Genomic DNA, 22,393 nt, shown 5'->3' on the forward strand with positions numbered 1-22,393 from the left:
CATGCTGTTGTTATTTCATAAACTGGCTTGCTTATTCCTCTTTAACATATGCCTATATCATAATTGTTGGAGCTGGTTATACTGTCAACATAGCAACACAGAGATGTTATCCAAAATTTCAGGTTCATTTAATCAATATAAATTACTCTCTGTAAGTCCATGTGTGGCAAGTGCAAACCATGCAAGCTGATTTCTTTTGGCTTTTATGCTCATTCCTGCTGCTGGAGTCACATCACAAGTAATGACAAGGGACCGACTGGATTTCTGCTTGAGCCTCTGTCCTGGTTTCAGTTGGGATAGAGTTTATTTTCTTCCTAGTAGCTGCTATAGTGCTGTGTTTTGGATTTAGGATGAGAATAATGTGGATAACACACTGATGTTTTGGTTGTTGCCGAGTAGTGCTCACACTGGTCAAGGACTTTTCAGCTTCCCATGCTCTGCCGGGTGCACAGGGGGCTGGGAGGGGGCACAGCCAGGGGGGCTGACCCAGACTGGCCAAAGGGCTATTCCATACCATATGGCATCATGCTCAGTATATAAGCTGGGGGGAGTTGGCCAGGGGGCAGTGATCGCTGCTTGGAAACATGCTGGGCATTGTTTGGCGGGTGGTGAGCAATTGCATCATGCATCACTTGCTTTACATAATATTACTACTACTACTACTACTGCTGCTTTACTTTATTTCAATTACTAAACTGTTCTCACAACCCATGAGTTTTCTCACTTTTACTCTTCCGATTCTCTTCCCCATCCCACCAGGGAGGGGGGAATGAGCGAGCGGCTGTGCAGTGCTTAGTTGCTGGCTGGGGTTAAACCACGACAGTCCTTTTTGGCACCCAACGTGGGGCACAAAGGGTTTGAGATAATAACAGATTAACCAGAGTGTATTAAGGAATTTATATCTGTTAATAGTTGCTGGTCACAGAAACTGGAAACGATCAATCAGAAGATAATTTTTCTTACAAATGGAACTGGTCATTAAAAAAACCCAAAAATACAAATTACAAACCAGTAAACCAAGAGTATATGAATCCCAGACAAATCTGCTTCCTGCTCAGAAATTCTTGTGCCTATTGAAGGAACATCTGTGAGACAAAGAAATGAGAGTCCTGTTGTGAGGAAGTGGAAAAGAAAGTGGGACCTTAGGGATACATTCCTCCGAAGTTAGGGTGTAAGAGACCAAGTCTTAATCTTTACTCTGTGTGCATTGATAATCCTCTCCATTGTAACCGATGCCACTTCTGGCTGTGTGTCGTGGTTTAACCCCAGCCAGCAACTATGCACTACACAGCCGCTCACTCACTCCCCCCCCAGTGGGATGGGGGAGAGAATCGGAAGGGTGAAAGTCAGAAAACACATGGGCTGAGATAAGAGCAGTTCAATAACTGAAGTAAAATGAAATAGAATAGTAGTAATAGTAATAGTAATAGTAATAGTAATAGTAATAGTAATAGTAATAGTAATAATATAATACAATAATAATATACAAAGCAAGTGATACACTGTACAATTGCTCACCACCCACTGATCGCTGCCCCCCGGCCAACTCCTCCCAGTTTATATACTGAGCATGATGTCATACGGTATGGAATAGCCCTTTGGCCAGTTGGGGTCAGCTGTCCTGGCTGTGCCCCCTCCCATCTTCTTGTGCACCTGGCAGAGCATGGGAAGCTGAAAAGTCCTTGACCAGTGTGAGCACCACTTAGCAACTACTTAGCAAGAACCAAAACATCAGTGTATCATCGACATTGTTCTCATCCTAAACCCAAAACACAGCCCCATACCGGCTACCAAGAAGAAAATTAACTCTATACCAGCTGAAACAAGGACAGTATCCACCCTTTATTCCATAACATTTACGTCATGCCCAGGTCCCACATTATCCAACACATCCTCATTAACCACCACCCCCTTCCTTTCCTTTGATACAATACATGGGTATGATTCCCTTAGTCTATATGCTATCCCTCTAGAACATTTGTTGAGTTCATTTAGTTGATGACTTTGGGATTCATCTGTCATAACGGTCTTTCTGGGCAGGAGAGGTAGTACGTGGTGGTGGATTGTAGCATGCTGAAGCCAGTTCTGGTTCTATCACCTCTGCACTTTGCTTGGTTTCCTCAAAGTTCATTCTTCATTAATTTGGGTGATTCTAACTGTATACTGTTGATATGGCATATAGTAATCACAGAAGTGATGACATCCAGTATTATATAGCAACAAACGTTATACAATTCAGTTCATTGGCTATTTTCTCCCAAAATCAAGTCTCCTTGAGGTATACATCAGACTTCCCCATCCTCCCGCATCACCCACCAAGTGCACCCAGGTCCTTGAGCAAAAGCAATCCCACGAATGGGTTTACCTTTGCCTAAGGCGGGAGTAACCCAGACTGTCTTCCCCAGCATATTTTTTATGTTCACTACAGGGACTTTATCCCCTTCTATAGTACATAAAAGTCTTGATTGGGCAGGGCCAGCTCGATTGGCAGATCCCCTAGTGTTGACTAACCAGGTGGCCTTTGCTAAATGTGTATCCCAGTGTTTGAATGTCCCACCACCCATTGCTCTCAGTGTAGTCTTTAACAGTCCGTTGTATCGTTCGATTTTCCCGGAGGCCGGTGCATGATAGGGGATGTGATATACCCACTCAATGCCATGCTCTTTGGCCCAGGTGTCTATGAGGCTGTTTCGGAAATGAGTCCCGTTGTCTGACTCAGTTCTTTCTGGGGTGCCATGTCACCACAGGACTTGCTTTTCAAGGCCCAGGATAGTGTTCCGGGCGGTGGCATGGGGCAGAGGATATGTTTCCAGCCATCCGGTGGTTGCTTCCACCATTGTAAGCACATGGCGCTTGCCTTGGTGGGTTTGTGGGAGTGTGATATAATCAATCTGCCAGGCCTCCCCATATTGATATTTCAACCATCGTCCTCCATACCAGAGAGGCTTGAACCGCTTGGCTCACCTGATTGCAGCACGTTTCACATTCATGGATAACCTGTGCAATAGTGTCCATGGTCAAGTCCACCCCTCGATCACGAGCCCATCTACAGGTTGCATCTCTTCCTTGATGGCCTGAGGTGTCATGGGCCCACTGAGCTAGGAATAATTCACCCTTATGTTGCCAGTCCAGACCCACCGGAGCCACTTCAATCTTAGCAGCCTGATCCACCTGCTGGTTGTTGTGATGTTCTTCAGTGGCCTGACTCTTGGGTACATGAGCATCTACGTGACGTACTTTTACAACCAGGTTCTCTATCCGGGCAGCAATATCTTGCCACAATGCGGCAGCCCAGATGGGTTTGCCTCTGTGCTGCCAGTTGCTCTGCTTCCATTGCTGTAACCACCCCCACAGGGCATTTGCCACCGTCCATGAGTCAGTATAGAGATAGAGCATTGGCCACTTTTCTCATTCAGCAATATCCAAAGCCAGCTGGATGGCTTTCACCTCTGCAAACTGACTCGATTCACCTTCTCCTTCAGCAGTTTCTGCAACTTGTCGTACAGGATTCCATCCACCTCTGATGCTTCCCCACAAGACGACAGGACCCATCAGTGAACAGGGCATATTGCTTCTCATTTTCTGGTAGTTTATTATACAGTGTGGCCTCCTCAGCACGCGTCACCTCCTCCTCCTCTGGCAATATTCCGAAATCTCTGCCTTCTGGCCAGTCCATGATCACTTCCAAGATTCCTGGGCAACTGGGGTTTCCTATTTGAGCCCGTTGTGTGATGAGTGCGACTCCACGTAGCATCAGTTGCATGATGTGTACAGGGGACCCTCCCTTTGAACATCCAGCCCAGCACCAGCAGTTGGGTTGCCAGGAGGAGCTGTGCTTCAGTACCAACCACTTCTGAAGCAGCTCGAACCCCTTCATATGCTGCCAATATCTCTTTTTCAGTTGGAGTATAGCGGGTTTCGGACCCTCTGTATCCCCGACTCGAAAACCGTAGAGGTCGACCTCGAGTCTCCCCTGGTGCTTTCTGCCAGAGGCTCCAGGTAGGGCCCTTCTCCACGGCTGCAATGTAGAGCACATATTTTACATCTTCTCCTGCCCGGACTGGCCCAAGGGCTACTGCATGGACTGTCTCCTGTTTAATTTGTTCAAAGGCTTGTCGTTGCTCAGGGCCCCACTTGAAATTGTTCTTCTTCTGGGTCACTTGATAGAGAGGGCTTACAATCAGACTGTAATTTGGAATATGCATTCTCCAAAAACCCACAACGCCCAAGAAAGCTTCTGTTTCCTTTTTGCTGGTTGGTGGAGACATGGCTGTTATTTTGTTGATTATATCCGTTGGGATCTGACGACATCCATCTTGCCATTTTATTCCTAAGAACTGGATCTCCTGTGCAGGTCCCTTGACCTTACTTTGTTTTATGGCAAAGCCAGCCTCCAGAAGGATTTGGACTATTTTCTTCCCTTTCTCAAAAAACTCTGCTGCTGCTGTGTTGCCCCACACAATGATGTCATCAATGTATTGCAGGTGTTCAGGAGCCCCACCCTGTTCCAATGCAGTCTGGATCAGTCCATGGCAAATGGTGGGGCTGTGTTTCCACCCCTGGGGCAGTCGATTCCAGGTGTACTGGACCCCCCTCCAAGTGAAAGCAAACTGCAGCCTGCACTCTGCTGTCAAAGGGATTGAGAAAAATGCATTAGCGATGTCAATGGTGGCATACCACTTGGCTGCCTTTAACTCCAATTCGTATTGTAGTTCTAGCATGTCCGGCACGGCAGCGCTCAGTGGCAGTGTGACTTCGTTCAGGCCCCGATAGTCTACTGTTAGTCTCCACTCTCCATTAGAGTTTTGCACTGGCCATATGGGAATGTTAAAAGGTGAGCGAGTCTTGCTGATCACTCCTTGGCTCTCCAGTCGACGAATCAACCTATGGATGGGAATCAGAGAGTCTCTTGGTGCGATATTGCTGCCAGTGCACCGTTGTGGTAGCAATTGGCACCTGTTGTTCTTTGACCCTCAGCGACCCCACAATAGAAGAGTCCTTTGAGAGACCAGGCAAGGTCGACAGCTGTTTAATTTCCTCCGTCTCCAAGGCAGCTTTACCAAAAGCCCACCAGTACCCTTTTGGGTCCTTGAAATACCCTCTCCTGAGGTAGTCTATGCCAAGGATGCACGGGGCCTCTGGGCCAGTCACAATGGGGTGCTTCTGGCACTCCTTCCCGGTTGAGCTCACTTCGGCCTCCAATACAGTCAGCTGTTGGGATCCCCCTGTCACTCCAGAAATACAGATGGGTTCTGCCCCTTTATAGCTTGATGGCATTAGGGTACACTCTGTACCGGTGTCCACTAGAGCCTTATAGTCCTGTGGGTCTGATGTGCCAGGCCATTGAATCCACACAGTCCAGTACACCCGGTAGTCCCTTTCCTCCACCTGGCTGGAGGCAGGGCCCCTCTAGTCCTGGTCATAGCATTCGTTCCTCACTTCTTGTAAATGCGAATCAAAAGTCCCTTTGTTAAGATCGGAAGCAAAATCAGCCCTTCTACTCTGTCTGGGGAACTGCTCACTGGAAACTGGAGCAGCAATTTTCCTGGAAGAACCCCCTTTTGTAGTTGTTTTTCCCTGCAACTCACGTACCCGTGCCTCTAGGGTCGAGGTAGATTTTTTCCATCCCACTTCCTCATGTCCTCTCCGTGGTCACGCAGATAAAACCACAGGGTGGCCCGTGGTGTGTATCCACTATATCTTCTCTCTTGAGCAGAGGGACGCTTACTGCTAATGGCTGAGTCCTACTGGTCCGTACAGGTGAGGAGTAGGACATATCCTCTTTAAGTTGCTTGACCTTCTGGGATAGTTTCTCCACAGCCCAGACACAGGCCCGTAGTGAGGAAGAGAGACTTTCTTCGTATTGTCGGAGTTAGCCAGCCATTTCATCCACCACTGGTCCCTCTTCATCTTTCCATGTCATTACTGCCAATGAGTTTGCATGCGATGCTGGTGCTCTCTGTACAAACTTCCGCCACATGGGTTGTGTGCGCTGGACTTCATCTGGATCTTTGGATAACTGCTCGTCGTCCAGGTCACCATAAATCACCTCCAGCACAGCTAATTCCCTCAGGTACTGGATACCTCTCTCCATGGTGGTCCACTTGCCTGGGTGACATATATAACATCTTCCTTGAAGGGATACCTTTCCTTCACACCTGACAGGAGTCACCTCCAGAGGCTGAGGGCTTGTGCCCCTTTTCCAATTGCTTTGTCAATGCCCCCTTCCCTAGAAAGGGATCCCAGCTGCTTGGCTTCCCTACCCTCTAATTCCAGGCTACTGGCCCTGTTATCCCAGCATTGGAGCAGCCAGGTGACAACGTGCTCGCCTGGACGACGACCGAAATCTTTTTGCATATCTCGCAGCTCACTCAGGGACAGGGATCGGGTGGTTGCCATCTCATTTGTGGGTTCTGCCTCTTCCTCCTCCTGTTCTTGTGATGGCCTTGGCTCATCATCAGCCCTTACTAAACGAGCTGATTTTCTTGTGTATTTTTTCTTCTGTATAGGGGCAAGCGATACTGGCACGGGTTGGTTCTCTGGTTCAGCTGCAGTGCCTGTCGTGGGGACTGGCACAGCCACAGTGCCTGTCGCAGGGGCTGGCACAGCCGCGGTGGCTGGCGCAGGGGCTGGCACAGCCACAGCGTCTGTCATTTTGTCGTCAGATCCGGAGACCTTCTCTTCCCCTTGAGGGTTCTGAATAGTGTTGAATAGGGCTCGTTCGGCATGGGCCAGGCCCAGCACATTGCAGTGATTTGTGTCTCTCTGGAGTTGCCAGGGTGACAACATACTTTTTCCAAATACTTTACTAGTTTTTCAGGATTCTGCACTTGTTCAGGGGTGAAGTTCCAAAACATTGGAGGGGCCCACTGTCCTAGGCATTTGCCCATGCTCTCCCACGCACCCTGCCACTCATAACTATCCAGCCTTGGGGCAGATCTCTGGATGATATTCTTAAACTGCTTATTAACCTTAGACAAAACTGTAACTATTCCCAAGAACTACCAATGGATATATCTTAACTACCCAAGGATGTTCAAGATACTGAAAAGGTGTTGCAGTGAAGGAGGAAACATCATAGAAGAAGGCAGCGAAGGTGCCATTCTGTATTTCCTCCATAAAAAGCCTCTCAGAGGAAGAGGTATAATTGCTAATTGTCTCCATGAGGTGTTACCTGAAGTACAGTAATGGCTTCACTACAGAACCCAAATACCAGATAAGGCTCAAGGTCAGTGTTTTAATACCAAATCTCCCAGGCAAAACATCACTAATCACTGCAGAGCACAGCAAACTGCAAAACCCAACACCAATCTTTAACACGTACTGCAAAAACAAGAGCATGGTGCAGTTCAAATAGATTATACCGAGAACAGATGAATCAAAATTATGACCGATAACTGTTAACAGATACAAATTCCTTAATACACTCTGGTTAATCTGTTATTATCTCAAACCCTTTGTGCCCCACGTTGGGTGCCAAAAAGGACTGTCGTGGTTTAACCCCGCCAGCAACTAAGCACTGCACAGCTGCTCGCTCACTCCCCCCACCCCAGTGGACTGGGGGAGAGAATTGGAAGGGTGAAAGTCAGAAAACTCGTGGGTTGAGATAAGAACAGTTTAGTAAGTGAAGTGAAATAGAACAGTAATTGTAGTAGTAGTAGTAGTAATAATAATAATAATATACAAAGCAAGTGATACACTGTACAGTTGCTCACCACCCACCGACCAATGCCCAGCATGTCCCCAAGCAGCGATCACTGCCCCCTGGCCAACTCCCCCCAGCTCATATACTGAGCATGATGTCATATGGTATGGAATAGCCCTTTGGCCAGCCTGGGTCAGCTGTCCTGGCTGTGCCCCCTCCCATCTTCTTGTGCACCTGGCAGAGCATGGGAAGCTGAAAAGTCCTTGCCTAGTGTAAGCACTACTCAGCAACAACTAAAACATCAGTGTGTTATCCACAGTATTCTCATCCTAAACCCAAAACACAGCACTATACCAGCTACTAGGAAGAAAAATCAACGCTATCCCAGCTGAAACCAGGGCACTGTGTTATAATCCATTTTCCTAGAAGAGTTTGTACGTCTTATAGTCCTTAATTTATCTTGTGTATAAAGCTGGTGAATTCAACAGAATTAATTATTAAGTCATTGTAGAGCCTATATCTAAGATCCTGCTGGACCTCTCAAAATGTAAGTGAAGTTTGATTCTCTTCAATTAATTTCATCATGTTAAGAAGTGACTGTGTGACTTTATTTACCCCTGGAGATGAGGACATGGTCTGCATGGGCTTTAAATATTGTATGTTATGGTTATAAATATGGTGCAGGTATCAACAGAAATATTCTAACTTAGGAGAGTTTCCCAATATATCATTTTCTCAAATTCTTAACCTGTTTCAGTAAAAATAGCTATATTTGTTCTTGTTTCATGTAGTTGAGGACAGAAACAGGAAATGACATAACATGTACTTTCTTGCACACTATCTGTTTATAGAAGATGGGAGAGACTCATGTCTTCTTGATTATAGGCGTTATGCAATTGAGGCAATTTTACTCATGTCTCTGAAGCAGAGGCACAAAATTTCATTTATTTTTCTTTGTTTTGTTTTTAAACAATGGTTTGATTTTCCATTAAATAGAAAAGAAAGTTCAAGTTTGAAAGCTGGAACATTCCTGAATTTAAAAAGTTATAAATATAGTACTGTTCTTGAATCTTTTATTCTGATTTATTTTTGATCAATTTCATGATCGTATGCTGGTTTTAACCAGGTGAAAATTGTTTGATAAATTTTGTAAAAATGTGTAAAAACTCAAATCAAGGTCAAACAAAGGCTTTTTGGGATTTAGGCCAAAGCTGTCAAATATTGAATACCATACCAAAAAAACCCAGGTGCAATAGTCAAAATGTTTAATTTCAATATTTTCTGGAAAAGAACAGTGTGATTTCTTCCATTTGCTGCAACACTTCATTTCAAATTTATTTTCAATTTAAAAAAGAAATTTCTATAAAGTTCAGTGAAATGTAACATGATGGCTAAGGAACAGAAAAAAACCTTTCTGTTTAAATCTTTCTAATCAAACATCAGTTATTTTAAGTTGGCAAGAAGAATTTTAAATACTTTGAGGGGGAGAATAAGTCACCTGACTTACAAAATTTCTTATTTACACACATATGTTCAGGCCTTATTCAATGTCCGAAGTGTTAAATGAAGCAATGATATAGGGTAAGCAAAACAGAAGGTCATCCATCTAGTTGACCAAGGGAAGCCAGTAGATATGTTTGGGGTTTTTTTTATTTTAGCAAAGCTTTTGATACTGTCTGTCATAGTATCCTTCTGGACAAAATGTCCAGCACGCAGCTAGACAAGTCCATAATATGTTGGGTGAACAACTGGATGACGGGTCGGGCTCAAAGAGTTATAGTAAATGGGGTTACATCAGGCTGGTGGCCAGTCACCAGTGGGGTTCCCCAGGACTCAATTTTAGGGCCAGTGCTCTTTAATGTTTTTATAAATTATCTGTACACAGGAGTCGAATGTACATTAAGTAAGTTTACCAATGATACCAAATTAGGAGGAGCTGTGGACTCCCTCGAGGGTTGAGAGGCCTTACAGAGAGATCTGGATAGACTAGAGAGCTGGGCAATCACCAACCGTATGGAATTTAACAAGAGAAGTGCCGGATTCTGCACCTGGGACAGGGTAATCCTGGTTATATGTACAAATTGGGGGACGAGAGGCTGGAGAGCAGCCCTGCGGAAAGAGATCTGGGGGGTTGGGTTGATGGCAAGTTGAATATGAGTCAACAGTGTGCCCTGGATGCCAAAAGGGCCAACCATGTCCTGGGGTGCATCAAGCACAGCATAGCTAGCTGGTGGAGGGAGGTGATTGTCCCACTCTACGCTGCACTGGTGCGGCCCCACCTCGAGTACTGTGTGCGGTTTTGGGTGCCTCAATATAAGGCAGCCATCAAACTATTAGAGTGTGTCCAGAGGAGGGCGACCAAGATGGTGAAAGGCCTCGAGGGCAAGACTTAAGAGGAGCGGCTGAGGTCACTTGGTTTGTTCAGCTTGGAGAAGAGAGGGCTGAGGGATGACCTCATCACAGTCTACAACTTCCTCAAGGGGGGCAGTGCAGGGGGAGGTGCTGATGTCCTCTCTCTGGTGACGAGCAATAGGACATGAGGAAATGTAATGAAGCTGCATCAGGGGAAGTTCAGGTTGGACCTTAGGAAAAGGTTCTTCACTGAGAGGGTGGTCGGTCACTAGAACAGACTTCCCAGGGAAGTCTTGGTCACAGCACCTAAGCCTGTCAGAGTTCAAGGAGTGTCTGGACGACGCACTTAATCATATGGTTTAGTTTTAGGTAGTCCTGCAAGGAGCAGGGAGTTGGACTCAATGATCCTTATGGGTCCCTTCCAACTTGAGATATTCTATGATTCTTTGATTCTGTGAATATTCATGTATTACTTACTGCCTGATGTGGATGCTTGGCAGTGCAGAATGTAGACGACACAATTTGAACCATGTATTGGGTTTGTGTTGCAAGGTTTTCGTAGCAGGGGGCTACAGGGATGGCTTCTGTGAGAAGCTGCTAGAAGTTTCCCCTGTGTCTGATAGAGCCAATGCCAGCTGGCTCCAAGACAGACCCGCCGCTGGCCAAGGCCGACCCAATCAGCAACAGTAGTAGAGCCTCTGTGGTAACATATTTAAGAAGGGGGAAAAGTTGCTGCACAACAGCAACTTCAGCCGGAGAGATGAGTGAAAATATGTGAGAGGAACAACTCTGCAGACACCAAGGTCAGTGAAGAAAGAGGGGGAGGAGTTGCTCTAGGCACCAGAGCAGAGATTCCCCTGCAGCCCATGGTGAAGACCATGGTGAGGCAGGTTGTCCCCCTGCAGCCCATGGAGGTTAATGGTGGAGCAGATATCCGCTCTGCGGCCCATGGAGGACCCCACGCCAGAAAAAGTGAATGTGCCCGAAGGAGGCTGTGACCCCGTGGGAAGCCCACACACTGGAGCAGGCTCCTGGCAGGACCTGTGGACCCGTGGAGAGAGGAGCCCACGCTGGAGCAGGTTTGCTGGCAGGACTTGTGACCCCATGGGGGACCTATGCTGGAGCAGTCCGTTCCTGAAGGACTGCACCCCATAGAAGGGACCCACGCTGGAGCAGTTCACGAAGGACTGCAGCCCGTGAGAAGGACTCATGATGGAGAAGTTCGTGGAGGACTGTCTCCCATGGGAGGGACCCCACACTGGAGCAGGGGAAGAGTGTGAGGAGTCCTCCCCCTGAGGTGGAAGGAGCAGCAGAGACAATGTGTGATGAACTGACTGCAACCCCCATTCCCCATCCCCCTGTGCTGCTCGGGGGGACGAGTTGAAGAATTCAGGCGTAAAGTTAAGCCCAGTTTCCTGGCTTCGTCTTGGATAGAATTAATTTTCTTCCTAGTAGCTGGTATAGTGCTGTGCATCTAGTGCATGTGGTTATCTGTACCTTAATACTTTTTTCAAACTTTGAGTGCAAATATTTTGTACCAAATATTTACAGTTGTGATACTGCAAAATGTTTGCAAAGATCTTGACATACAGAGAGAGTCCAGTAGCATCATGTCTTTCCCTGGCTAGGAATCATTTCATGGCTCATAAACAACTGATTAATATCTACATTTTAAGTGCCTCATGAAGAAATTTTCTTAAATAAATGATCATATTTCCCACATAGTGAAGAGAGGTAAATGCTTCCACATGCATGTGATCTCCCTCTGGAAAGCTTTCCAGGCCAAATAGGAAACATTGGCATTTTAGAATGACTGCTTCATTAGACCCTTAAAAATCAGGAAAAAGTTAAGTACTTACTTTGAAAGCAGTGAATCATACCTGCAACTTTTGTTTTTATTTTTCTCTCAAGGATTGACGAGGGTGACTAATTGTACCAGTCATTTCATGGCCCTACATCGTTTCAGTTTTGACAAAGAACAGAAATTATGAATATAGAAGCAGCATGTGGCAGAACAGGCACATGCTTAGAGCTGCACTTATCTCTCTCAGAGCAAGGTTATATCTACACAATGTAGTATACACAAACAAGTGGTTGAGTCTCCATCCCTGGAGGTATTTAAAGAACGGATAGATACGGTGCTTGAAGACATGGTATAGATGGACTTGGCAGTGATAGGTTGACGGTTGGACTCGATGATCTTAAGGGTCTTTTCCAGCCTTGACGATTCTATGATTCTATGATTCAAACCTGAACTGAGTTCAAGGTAGCTACTCTGATGAGTAGACACATTACAAAACTGGGTAAATGCTAAGCTGTGGTTAGTCTAATACTGAGCTCTGCAGTACCACACTTTCTTTAAAGCAAGTGCAGGGCTAATTCAGATATATCTGTACTGAACTGCAGCTACAGTGCTGGCATATCCCCATGCTGTGTGTCAGGCTGTGATACTAACATTTCCACACTGCACAAAAGAGAGCTTGACCCATCTTTCAAATTTGGCTTTCTACAGGTATAGTCATCTACGTTTATGCATGTAAGAATGTAAATCTTGCCTCGTTGTACGTAAGCAATTGGAAGGAAAGTTAATTACTCATAAAAAATGCTGAGTTTCATTTTAACACCATGTTAGTCTGGCTTATGGATTCGTTTAATGTGTCTCCTGTCCCCTGCCATTTTTCTTGACAGACCTTTTGCGGTGGCCACAAATCAGCAAGTGCAGATCACCTGAACTGGAGACATTTTCATGTTATTGGACTGATGGAAATTTTTATAACCTCACTGCTCCAGGGACAATACAACTATTGTACATGAAAAGGTAATAATATGGAAACAACCAAAAAAAGAGGAAAAGAGAGACAAGTCACATACTTTGATATGCCTGTTAGCTCGTTGCTGTTAATTTTTTGCTATGATGCGAACCATACTGTTTTTAAGGGCATAAAACTGTGGTTTAAGTACATATTTTTCAATGTAAAAATTTGTTGTTAATTATCAAGCATTTTGCATTGACAAGCATTACTTGTAATTAAGTAATTAAGAACACATTCTTATTAAATTTAGGTCCGGGTTGCAGAATCCAAAACTGAATACTGTATGGCTTGGGAAAGGAGTTTTTAATAGGGAACTTCAGTTTATTCCTTATCAACGTAATATGCAACTGTGAGATTCCTTATATCTGTGCTCAGATGTGGAGTTTGGATACAAGCCCCTTTCAATTTTTTATTAAAGTTTTCTAGAACTTCCATTGATCAATTGCTAGATTAAAGTCTGAATGTGCAGGTCCAGGTAAAAAGGCTGCTCTGAGACTGGGGATTATGTTTCATTGAGCCCTGTTCAATTCTGATTCACATTCCACTTAAGCTCTTGTAATTTTCAGGTTGTTACAATGATTAGCCTGAAAGAGGACATAGACATTACCAGTAATGGCTATTAAGGAAAACAGGCCCTTTGTTCACAGGAATAAGAGGATGTGAGTTTCTGTTCCATCTAATGTTTCAACCTTTTTGATCTACAGACGCTTTCTACTGGTGATGATGCTTAGCAAACTTAAGCTTAATGGCAAAGCTTGATTTCTTACTATTCTGAGACCTCTCAGAAATATAGGGGTCCAAGTTAAAACCACTACTTAAGTGTAAATGTTTACTTGACAGTTGTCAGTGGCATGCATCAAGAGAGTACAAACTTTAAAAATTAATTAAATTCTACAATAAAGCAGTACCACATATGTTGAACAGATCACATTTCATCTTTGCCCCAGAAATTGGTATACTGCAATAAAAGATGTGAATTGAACATTGAACATTGGAAAAATATTTCTGTTTTAATGTGCAAGCAACATATAAGGCTCAGGACTGAACTATATCTCCTAACCCAGTCTCCTGCTTAACACAAACCATGGTGTCTAACTGCGTACACCTTTATCAAGTCCTGACCCTGGCAGAGCTACAGCATTTCCTTTAGAAAAGTGTCTGGTCTCATCAGCTAAGCACAAGACCTGTGCTTAGTGGCAGAAATGCTTCTTACTCAATTTATGTAGCATCTGCCTTTTTACTTCTTAAGCACCCACTCCAGTATTGAAGGCTGCACTTGGTATAATTGGTTTAGCTTAATCCTCCTTCTGTACAGCTTGAATAACTCTTGGTAAGAAAAGGCATTTACGGTATATTTTTAACAAACCAAGACTGTAATTTTTGAAAAGATCCCTATTTGCTCTATATTTGGGCTGAAGAGAGTACTGAGATAAAGAACAGCAACAGCAGATCTGTTCGCTATGAGATTTGTTTTTCTAAAGTGACTTCAGAAATACTGAATAAATGTCTGTCACTTTTCCTGTAGAATATTTCTAATAATCTGGTTGTTCCCATTTTGCTTTACTGAAGAGTTCTTTGATTTTGGACCTGATGCATAGTTTCAGCTTGGCCGTATGAAAATGACCCTACACAAGTAGCAGTGTTTCTCAGTCTGAGAATTCATGCCACTCTTTATAACTGCTGGTTTGTCTTTTTTAAAAGATGAAATGAAATATATGAATGTGATATTTCCTGATGCAATTCTTTTATTTACAAAGAACATTTATGAATTTTTGAACAAAGTCAGAATGGAAAAACATAAGGGGTTTCTTGCTAGTAGTTCCAAGCCTGTGTTTTAGAAGTTCTGTATCCCAAGGAATTTAGCCCTTCCTCACTCACGGTGCTGTATTTCTCTTCCCTTCTTTCACATCCTGAAGTCCTGGGTTGGTTTGTGCCAGGTCTCCTGCAGCATTCACCCTCGGGCACTTTCCAGTGTGAGTGATCAGTGCTTCAGTGCCTACATCCCAATTCAGCTCTCCAGGGCAACGCACTCCCCTGTCCTTGGCTTTGCAGGTGGTGCAGTACTGATCTGCCTTAAGGACTGGCTTTCAGTGTTTCAGATCTCATTATGTAGATGGCCATCTTACTGCAATTTAATTTTGCCTGAACAACAGTTGCTTAAATGCATATCAAATTTACCTTTGTGCTTGCTGGTAGTCATTAGCACCTACCAGCATGACAAGATGTGCTCTCTGACTGATCTTTTGGAAACACCATCCAAAGCACAGAAATGCCACTACCAGCACATGAGAACCTAAACACATTTATGCAGATTGCTTGGATAGTAGTTTGGCTTCATTCTAAGAAGTCACAATAAATATTGACATGTATTTCTCACTTCCATAGAAGTTATGACTTATCAACAACATGTCTTGTAGCATCTATAATTTGTACCTTGTAAGATCTATAAATCTCTCATGTATATTATATTTTTGTTGTCATTCTAGGAATGATGAAGACTGGAAAGAATGCCCTGATTATATCACTGCAGGAGAAAATAGCTGTTATTTCAACACATCCTACACCTCTATTTGGATACCATATTGTGTTAAACTTGCCAATAAAGATGAAGTATTTGATGAAAAATGTTTCAGCGTTGATGAAATAGGTATGCTTCCATTATGCATTTTACCTCTATATTTTTATACCACAATAGGTGTGATTCTATAAGCTTTCATATTATTCATACTGTATTTAAATTCTCCCTCTCAGAAAGGCTAGTTTCTAAAATATACGATATATAGGAAGGGATTTGGTTTTGTAACATATGTAATGTGATCCACACCAGAAAATATTGCCCAGGTTGGAAGAAAGCTAAAAGGATAAAAGCAAATACGTGGTTTCTCTTTATGAATACCAGTGGTCTCTCAAATGTCTGCAGATGAGTTTGCCTTTGCTGTCACTCTGAGCCCTTTCTAATGGATGCTACATCCCCTTGTTCAGTGTGAGCAAGGATGGCATTAAAATCTTGATTCTGCAAAGTTCTGGAACCAAATAGGTTTTTGTTCCTGAATCAACACTAATCTGCAGAATCAGGATGTTTAGCATTTCTAAGCTAGAATTTATATTTATTGTGATATGAATTGTGACTATCTGGGAGTTTCCAGATATTATTGCTTGTTCAGAGTAGTGGTGTATGTATATGTAATTAACACTTTATTCCTGCAAGTGACTAGAATACTCACTCTTCCCTTTTCTTCAGCTGAGCAAAATTAGAATAATTTTTCAACTGCCATAGTTTTTCAATGTATTTCTACATTATTTCTGAAGTAGTTATTAAATTTTTAATTTATCTTTCTGTGTTACTCCAATTATTGTTTTTATTTATAGTGAGAACTCTAAATTTAAGTTTTGATGGAGAACTGTTTATGTCTCAGTGTTTTATAAGCTGCTATTGGAAAATGTAGTGTAATAGGTAATACATTCTTAGTCATCTTTATTAGTCATTCAGGTAAGATTTATGCAGAGCATGTCTACCACCAATGGCAGGGTGCCTTCTTGTTACCAAACTTGTAGTGACTTTGTCATTGATTCATAGGTTTAGATTTTAATCAGCAAATGTGTGGTTATTATGCTTTTTTAGTCCTGAAATCATTTAACAGCATGTAGTAAGAATTGTCATTTCACATTGAAAACTGGCTGTTTTATTCCAAATACTCTGTTTAAACAGTACTACCTGATCCCCCTGTCCACCTTAACTGGACTCTGCTAAATACCAGTCAGACTGGGATCCATGGGGATATCCAGGTAAGATGGGATCCACCACCAACAGCAGATGTTCAGAAGGGATGGATTACTCTGGAGTATGAATTGCAGTACAAAGAAGTTAATGAGACAAAATGGAAGGAGGTATGAAGCAAATATTTATTATACAATAGTCATAGTACAGTGCAGGCTTGTTCTGTTACTAACACTTTTTTTACTGTTATGAAGAGCAACAGGTTTGTAATTGCTAACTAGATGATGCCTTAAGTCTTAAACAATATGCCCATATTCTTCTGAAGTTTTTTGGCAAACATTGTAACTTTATGTGTCAAGATAGTTGGCATGCAAGATAATAAGAGACCCTGAAACCCCTGTGTTAGATTAGGAAGTATAGCAATAGTCACATATATACAAGTTTTTTCAAGGATAAAATATTTCTCTATTGTTTTCCTAAACCTCAGCTATTTGAAACAGTGCATGGTATTTTTAGTAGTTGGAGCAGGAATATTATGGTTGGAAAATGTCACTGTGTCAGTCCAGATTTTTCAGGGTACCTGTAAAGTTCTAATATTTATAAATATCATAGAATCATTAAGGTTGGGAAAGACCCTTAAGATCATGGAGTCCAACCGTTAACCTATCACTGCCAAGTCCACCACTAAACCATGTCCTTGAGCACCATGTCTACCCTTCTTTCTTTTAAATACCTCCAGGGATGGAGACACAACCACTTCCCTGGGCAGCCTGTTCCAGTGCCTGACTACCCTTTCGGTGAAGAAGTTTTTCCTAATATCCAGCCTAAACTTCCCCTGGTGCAGCTTGAGGCCATTTCCTCTCGTTCCTATCGTTTCAATAGATTAAAAAAATAAGAAACGCTTTGAGTTATATAAAATTTGATACAATAAGCAAGTAAAACCAATGCAACGTAGAGAAGACATACAGATTTCATACCAGACAGCAATGTTAAATTTGTGACTATATGGATAGTCCATGAACATATAAAATGTTCATACCCCAAATCTTTTAAATTTTCTTTTGAAAATTACTAACTTCACATGTAGTTAGTTTTCCTGTTATGGGGAAAAAATTGCACCCAGATTACCTGAATGCATAGGCTAAGTGCCAGTGTGTCATGGAATATTTGCATATGGAGACTTCTTCCTGAATACCAGTTCATTTCAAATGATGTTCAATAAGAACATCATTTCAGAGCAGAACCCTTCCTTTACTTCCTTATTAATATGAAGTGAGTTAACTGACAGGAAGGAAGGCAGATAATACTTTTATGAATTTGTCTTAATCTACATAAGGCAAATTTACCAACTGAAACATAGTCAAGTTGGTTGGTTGGCCTTCATCTGTGAAAGACCTTGGACCCCTCCTCACCTCTGATCCTTCTCAATGTTAGCATTTTCTGTTTAACCTACTCCTTATTAGTAACTCTACAGCCAAACAGGCCTATAATGTCTATAACTTTTTCCTAATACTTGTCTGAATTTCTTTCTATACTGGTTTAAGCTACACTTACTGTATAGTTTCTATATTTTAAAGCCTACGAAATGAGTTAAGTTTAGGCAGTAAATCAATACTCCTTAAGAACTTGAAAATATGCAGAGTATTTATTGGATTTACAAAAGCAGGCGGCACTATAGATACCTCTTTTAAAATGCACAGTTTTGATTTTTTATAAGCCTTTAGGTATCAATCATATAAATATCCTGATAAAGCTTTGTTCTTGCTCCAGTACCATCAATAATTCCAGCATGCCTTGAGAATAGTTCTTCTCAGGAGAGCAAAGGTTTGAAGTTCAGTGTTTCTTCTTTCAGAAAACAGATAAGGAATTGCTGAATACTATACTTGCCTCAATAAAAATAGCACTATAGATTATGTTGTACTGCAGCTGTATGTATTGTATGTTATTGTGCCTTTCAGCTTAAAAGCACAAACATGGCATAATTCCCTGAGACACTATCAGTTAGAGCACAAAAGAGAATTTTTTGAACAAAATCTTGGTCTGGGGTGAGACAATTGCAAAACTCCTAATAACAGCATTGGAGCAACAATTTCACTCTTTGCATTCTTTGCTACAAATATCTTCTGTAATGAGTGTTGAAGCAGTAAAGAGAGAGATGTCCAGTTATACTGTTATTACTAGTTTTATGCACAAAGGATAATCTTTGCTTAAATATATCATAATGCTTTGTACATATAATTGATACAAAAATGAATTTATAGTACTTAAATTGCACTAAGTCTCCCCCTTATTGAGACTTGTTTGTAATTTTTTTAGAGGTTTTGGGATGAACTTGTTTGATTTTTCATGTATATCATTCATTTTTTTCAATCCATTTGCTAACTGAAAATAGATAACTTATGACTTGAAAGAGGACTAAAACATTAGTTAGTAAAGTGTTATAACAATAAGTCATAGTGATAAGAGGATCAAAATTATTTTCTGAGAAACTTCCTAAAAACAATAAAATCCCCACCCTCATATAGTAAGTGTTCATGAGACAGAGCCAAATTTAACCTGGCTCACATTTTGAAAAATTTTCATCACTGTTAGTAGCTCCTTGCTGGGTATCTTTTTAAAATTCTACTCTTATCTTGAAGTGTTGCCCATTACATTCACTAGACTAAAATTCTGTCCCCTCTTATGTCTATTCAAGTTTACTAGTCATGACTAGCAATAGCTATACAGACCTTGTGAGGCTGCTGTGTTTTTCAAATAAGGTGTGAAAACACACATCATCTGAGCAGTAGTGAAGAATGATGACTTAGTAGTGAAGTGTTTAACTATGATGTGCCTAAAAATGTATGCATGATAGGGAATCTTGAAAGTCTAATTTTTCTTTAGTTATGTATTGTATTTTAAATTAGGCTGATCTTTTGACTTATTAAAAAAAAAAAAAAAAAAAAAAAACAACAGGCCCAGATCCACCTGACATGGGATGAAATTGGTGATCACAGCTCAGTCCTCAGTGAAGAGGGCTAGACCAGGGAGGACTCTGCTGGCTCTCATTATCTTGTTGAATTTCTGCTGGAAAAGGTCCATTTCACAGTGCAGTGAAGTGCACTTAGGGCAAGGAAGCATGGAGTACTAACTCCAGAGCTGAACACCATCATTGTGTCCATACAGCACTGTGGCAGAGATACAGGGCTTACTAGTTTGAGGGAGCGAACCTCATCTCCCTGCACTGCATTAGATATACAGCCTAATATCTCCATGTGGTATACTGTGTTGTATGGGTGCCCGACCCTGTGCTATGCCTTCCCCAGGGTACCTCTGAACCTTTCCCCGGTACTGCCCATCTCCCAGTTTTCACTATTTTTCTGTTAAAGTTGGTGAAAGACATTGCCTTGGTTTCTGTGTTGCCTGTGGTGCCTGGGCCAGCCTCTGCCTCTGGTGCCCCTGTCCCAGAGAGCACTCTCAGCATCCCAGGGGCTCCAGCTGACTAGTGACAAACAGTTGCTCCAGTCTGCGTTAACTCCCTCTTACAGGGCCAGACTCATACAGGCAGCACAGTCACACAGCTCAGCATGACAGCAGTTTTTTCACATGTCTCTTTAGTATGGCAATCACAAGCATCACTCTGTGTACACTAACTGAACAGCCTGCAGTAAGTCCAGCAACCCAGCGGTCTGGTTCCAAGCTCCCCTTCACATACTTTAAATGAGTTTTCTATATGCTGTTATGCATTTTATTAGTTATCTTTTATCATGTGTCTCTCATATGGTTTTTAATTGATTTAATTCATATCACAAATGCTATTCATCTATTCAGTTCATGCTATACCTTCCCCAGTCTATACATCTTGCTCTATCCAGGCGTCTTACATAAAGTTTTGTTAGTCCATTGATGGACTAGAGACATCCTGCCCATTAATCAATTATCTGCTCTTTAGCAACTTGCAATTTCAGGTGTACAACTACATAAATTCTACTTTATATTTTTCAGGGCTCTATTTTGGCCTGCATACTGCCTTTTCCAAGTGCCACCATTATTTGGGGTACATAAAATTTTGTGTGGTCCAGCATCCCTCTCCTAAGAATTTCCACTAATTGTTTCAGAAAAAAAAAAATTAAATTATATACTGTAAAACTTTAGTGTACTATTTCTTTGTGGCTTCATAGCACAAAATAAGTAAACTGGAATAGTATAGATTGTATTCCCTTCCCAACACTTTCCAACTGGATTATCTTCACATGTTAAAAACCTCTGTGATGTAGAGCGATGGTTCTCCAGGATCTTGTGCTCAACAAAGAAAAGCAGTCTGTCTGGGATCACTGCCTCCTCCAAAATCTGACTGGTTAGTTCTCAGAACACTTGAGTTTGGATCCACCAGGGATCATGAGAACTCCACAGATCATAGCTACCAACAGAATGTTCTCAAGTTTAGATTATGCAGCTACAGTGATTACAGGATTGTATTGTTCAAGCTTCTTTCAAATCCCCAATGGCTGTTGTTTTCCAGGTGTTTTAATTCTTAGCCCATGATGAGTTTTGCCAGTATTATACTTGATTCTGAAGTAAAAGTAGAATATAACATCTTCCATGTGCATTTCTATTTTGTGCATTTTCCTTATTTTTATGTACTTGTGTTGGGCTGTTGGAGCTAAAATAGAATAGAATAGAAAAATACATATTCTTAGAGGAGGAATAGAAGAAAAGAGATTTCACATATTAAGACCTCCAACGTGACTTCCTACATAGTTTGATATGCAGCAGTATCTAAGTATGTTGCAGTTAATACTTAATATAGAAGTCTCAAGACCAACAATTTGATGCCAGCTCTCCCAGAGTCTCCATTATCACATCTTATATATAGCTGAAGAATTTGGGAGCTATGCAGTCTTGCCCAAATAAATACATTTGTAAGATGCAATACAGGTTAGAACGCCTTTAAATCATTTTTTTTTTCTTAAAATTAATTCTGTAATGGATATTGCACTAGTTTTAAGACTTCCATGTTATTTCAATGAGGTTTTTGGCATTCTGAAGTCAGTAATGTGTTATAACAGTAAAAAGGTTTTACAACTTGATAAGATCAGTGGGAGGTATGCACACCACCTACTTATGGCATGTAACTGGGTGTCACGAATCCTGAGTTAGGATCCTGCCGACTACGCCAATGTATTGGGTTTGCATGGCAAGGTTTTGGTAGCAGGGGGGCTACAGGGATGGCTTCTGTGAGAAGCTGCTAGAAGTTTCCCCTATGTCCGACAGAGCCAATGCCAGCCAGCTCCAAGACAGACCCGCCACTGGCTAAGGCCAACCCAATCAGCGACAGTAGTACTGCCTCTGGGATAACATATTTAAGATAACATATTTAAGAAGGGGAAAAAGTTCTGCGCAACGGCATTTGCAGTGGGAGAGAGGAGTGAGAATATATGAGAGGAACAACTCTGCAGACACCAAGGTCAGTGAAGAAAGAGGGGGAGGAGGTGCTCCAGGTGCCAGAGCAGAGATTCCCCTGCAGCCCGTGGTGAAGACCATGGTGAGGCAGGTTGTCCCCCTGCAGCCCATGGAGGTTAATGGTGGAGCAGATATCCACCTGCAGCCCATGGAGGACCCCACACCTGAGCAGGTGGATGCCCGAAGGAGGCTGTGACCCCATAGGAAGTCCACGCTGGAGCAGGCTCCTCGCAGGACCTGTGGACCCGTGGAGAGAGGAGCCCACGCTGGAGCAGGTTTGCTGGCAGGACTTGTGACCCCATGGGGGACCCATGCTGGAGCAGTCCGTTCCTGAAGGACTGCACCCTGTGGAAGGGACCCACGCTGGAGCAGTTCACGAAGGACTGCAGCCCATGGGAAGGACTCACGATGGAGAAGTTCGTG

At 42.5% G+C, this 22,393-nt stretch overlaps 1 protein-coding gene across 13 annotated transcripts in view; it reads left to right on the forward strand.

The window, feature by feature from the left end:
* The window catches only part of LOC104009742 (growth hormone receptor), a 159,749-nt gene that overhangs the window by 128,804 nt on the left and 8,552 nt on the right, over positions 1-22,393 (forward strand). For 10 of the 13 annotated variants that reach the window (XM_087760382.1, XM_087760381.1, XM_087760386.1 and 7 more), the window contains 3 exons: positions 12,686-12,815; positions 15,297-15,457; positions 16,520-16,698. In XM_087760382.1, coding sequence (XP_087616508.1) covers positions 12,686-12,815; positions 15,297-15,457; positions 16,520-16,698 — 470 coding nt within the window. Of the gene's footprint in view, positions 1-10,910; positions 11,077-11,374; positions 11,398-12,685; positions 12,816-13,386; positions 13,470-15,296; positions 15,458-16,519; positions 16,699-22,393 lie in introns of those variants that run through there. The other 3 variants (XM_087760380.1, XM_087760393.1, XM_087760391.1) reach the window with 3 other exon arrangements.

This window comes from Nipponia nippon, unplaced genomic scaffold, assembly GCF_047370975.1.
Source record: "Nipponia nippon isolate SJK-2023a ecotype South Korea unplaced genomic scaffold, ASM4737097v1 scaffold_22, whole genome shotgun sequence".
In the NCBI taxonomy this organism is placed as follows: domain Eukaryota; kingdom Metazoa; phylum Chordata; class Aves; order Pelecaniformes; family Threskiornithidae; genus Nipponia; species Nipponia nippon.